At 65.7% G+C, this 3,416-nt stretch overlaps 1 protein-coding gene across 1 annotated transcript in view; it reads left to right on the top strand.

The window, feature by feature from the left end:
* The window catches only part of DBH (dopamine beta-hydroxylase (dopamine beta-monooxygenase)), a gene marked incomplete at its 5' end in the record, with an annotated part of 10,784 nt that extends 10,469 nt beyond the window's left edge, over positions 1-315 (top strand). Inside the window, one exon of the mRNA XM_005871799.2 lies at positions 99-315. Within this exon, the coding sequence (XP_005871861.1) occupies positions 99-230 (132 nt within the window). The remainder of the gene's footprint in view (positions 1-98) is intronic.
* Between the last annotated feature and the right edge of the window lie 3,101 nt (positions 316-3,416).

The raw sequence follows: 3,416 nt of genomic DNA, 5'->3' as shown, positions 1-3,416 counted from the left end.
TGAGGACAAGAAGCCAAGAGGTGGTTGGGAAAATGGCTGGGGAGGCAGCGCCCATTTCACCCCCCAGCCTCAGTTTACCACGTGGCCCTTCCTCGCAGGGGGAGTGGGACCTGCAGCCGCTGCCCGAGATCGTCTCGCAGCTGGAAGCGCCCGCCCCTCGGTGCCCGGCCAGCCAGGGTCTGAGCCCTGTCGGCCCCACTGTGGTCAACATCAGTGGCGGCCAAGGCTGAGGGGCGGGCCGCCTCCTCGCTCCCCCTCCGTGCTACCCCTGGGCACGTGCCAGCGCTGTGCACCCCCACTCTGTGAAGACCCCCCGCAACAGCTCAGTGTGCCCAGGATGAGGGACTGGACTGTGCCCCGGCCTGAGACCACAGCGCCCTCCCCCCGCATGGCCAGAGGCTCCTGGGCGCCCCGGGGACCCGCCAGGCCTGGGCGTCCGGACCAAGGCCCCTCCCAGCCTGTAAGGGTAGCCCAGCTGGCGGCCCAGAGCACAGAGCCCCGAAAGCCCTGCCCGTGTCTCCGGGAGCCACCAGCCCTCCCGGGGCAGGAGCCACGCCTGACGGTGGGCACTCGCCCCGTCCCCAGCACAGTCGTGCTCTGTGCCGGGTGCGAGTGCCACTCGGACGCGTCCCTGCAGAGTGGTGTTGCAGTGGGCGGCTTCCCTGCCCACGGAGGCAGGACAAGCCATTTCGTCACTTAGAGACTCGCCTGGGAAACGGCTCCATTCCAGGTGAAGGGACATTTCGCCCACCTAGAGGGAAACCCTCACCGCAGCTCCACCATGAAGACCAGACGGCCAGGATCCCGGCGAGGGTCTGGGCGGCTCCCTGGGGAAATGGAATGGCAGCCCCGGGTTCCTCCTCCTCCCATAGGAATCAGACCTGCCTGAGCCCCCTGGCCTTAGTGCAGGTGTGACGTGGGCGGACCATCTCACCTCCCTGCCCCTCAGTTTTCTCATCTGTGAAATGGGGCAATGCTGTGCCGATTGAGACAATAAAGCTCACACACAGGGTGGCCTGGCTCCCACCAGAGGCCCCGGCTGAGCTCCTTCCCATGCGGCCCTGTGCCCCATGGGGAGCTAGGACACGCCTCACTTCCCTGCCCACCTCCCCTTCCTCCCACTATAAGGCCAAGCTCAGCTCTCAGATTCTGCGGGAAGTAACAGATCAGACTGTTCAGCCAGATCAGCAAAATGCTCGCTGTCCAGCCTCCAGGGAGGGAGGGGTGATGGATGGGCCTTCGAGTCCCCACTTACTCCTGAGCAGACGCCAGCTCAGCGGCCTGCGAGCCACTCATCACACTCGGAGCGGTCTGCACTGCATCGTATAAATCACGCTTCCCGCGCCGAGTCACAGGGCGATCGTGGGAAATGCCAGAACCGACCCGCCAGCCGCAGAGCTGCCGCCCTCGCTCATCTTTATGGCCAGGGAGGACAGGTTGGGGGGAGGCCCTCCCTGGGGGCAGGCTTGCCAGGGCGGCCTGCAGCGGGCCCAGCCTCTGGCCCTGGTCTCCTGGCCCAAGGAGAAGACCCCTCGCCCCATTGTGCCCGCCTGCCCGAGCTCCCCCCTCACCCACCGAGCCCTGCTGGCCACCATCACTTTGTCCCCGAACACCCAAGCAGCACTGTGCTGTTCCAGTCTCACCAGAGAGGGAATCGGGGAGAAATGGCTCACCCAGGGTCCCCCGGAGGATTCATGGTGATTGGAAATCACACCCAGTTCTGGAACCTTCCTCCACCCACAGTGACACCACCACCCCCTCTGCTGGCTCTGGAGCTCTCCAGCTGGGCATTCTCCCCACCGAGGGGTGCCTGTTGGGCGACTCCCACACCAACCACTGCCTGTGCCCTGTGCACCCAGCCCCTGGCTCCCGCATCGCCCGCCTGCCTGTCCCCCCGTGTGCCGACAGCTGCCCCTGCGCCTGGTCCTGTGGTCACACTCAGCCCACACACGAGCCGTTCCTGCTCCACAGACGGGGAGGCCGAGGCCGCAGCGGGAGCCCAGGCGCTGCCCGGGTCTGACCCGTCTGGGCCCTTGGCCTCTGCCTCCTCACTCTTGAAGCAGGCGCCGTGCCCGGCCTTGTGAACACTAAGCGAGGACGCCGGGGGCCGCTTCATTACCCGACAGCAACCTGCCAGGGCCAGGCCTCCTGGCCAAGCCCCTCGCACTCTGCCCACCTTCTGACAGTCCGGGTGGTGGCCAGAGCGCAGTGAGGGCCCCATTCCTCCCTCTGCTCTGAGCCCCTGGACAAGTTGCTTTCCCTCCTGGACCGCGACCTCCTGTGGCAGGATGAGGCAGGTGAGCGTGGGAGGCGGCCCAGGATGGCCTCGGCACGTGACCCCCGGCGCTCTCCACGTGGTCAGGGCTGTTTCTCCTCGGAGAACAGCAAACACACAAATGGGCAAAACAGGAGTTTCTGTTTCTGAGCTCAGCTCCGAGGAAGGAGTCAGACTAGAACCCAAGTCCGACGTCCTGGTCCTCAGCACCCCCCAAGGCAGGCTGTGGAGGGACACCGCGCGGCCTGCCCAGGGCCTGCAGGGACCGGCGAGGCAGGCCAGGCTGTCTGGCCTCCCAGGCCTGTGCCGGAGCCAGGCCCCGGGTGAGCAGGCCAGGCTCTGTGGTGCTTCGCCGAGGCCCCTGTACCCCGCCTGTGGGCTGGCAACGGGGCCAACCAGCTGTCCACAGGCCGCTGGACCCAAACGTCCTCCCTGGCGACGGCTTTACTAGCCGGGCCCGTCCCAGCTCAGCCTGAAGCCGTGTGAGCCCCGAGAGGCCAGGCTGCACCCCAACCACCACCGTGCCCCGGGGGCTCTTCTGTGGCCCTTGTCCTCTCTGTCCCTAAGTATGTCCCCCTGCTTCCCGGAGAGCCAGGGCAGGATTCGTGGTGATTGGAAGTCACACCCGTGCAGGGCAGCTTTGTTGAGGCTGTCTGGCCCCTGGGTGCCCAATGGGCAATGAAGTCGGTGGGGGAGCGAGTGGAGGGGCTGGGACCTGGGCATGTGGGTGGGGCAGCCAGGCACCCATCCGGGCAGGGAAGCAGGGCCTCACGGCAGATGCCCAGAGAAGAGCCTAGGCCAGGCCCTTCCCCCAGGGTCCAGAGAAGAGAGACAAGGACACAGCAAGGACAAAGGCCACTCAGGCAGGAAGGTGCTGTCAGGTTCTTACTGAGACATGATCATCAAGGAGCTCCTGGGGAAACTGAGGCAGATGGCCTGTCTGTATGGGCGAGGACTTCACACTGGGACTCTCAGAAGACTTCCTGTGTGAAAACCTGGGACATCGAGGCAGGAAGACCTTGCCACCGTCCTGTGATCAGGGACAGGCCCTGTGCCCAGCGGCCTGAATCAGAGGGCCAGAGCCGCCTGGCACGTGCCCAAGGCAGACATTACTAATCAATCCTGCTCTGTTCCCGACTGG

The sequence above is a fragment of the Myotis brandtii genome, unplaced genomic scaffold (assembly GCF_000412655.1).
Source record: "Myotis brandtii unplaced genomic scaffold, ASM41265v1 scaffold357, whole genome shotgun sequence".
NCBI lineage: Eukaryota > Metazoa > Chordata > Mammalia > Chiroptera > Vespertilionidae > Myotis > Myotis brandtii.
The sequence above is the reverse complement of the archived record's forward strand: the minus strand, read 5'-3'. Positions and strand labels throughout refer to the sequence as shown.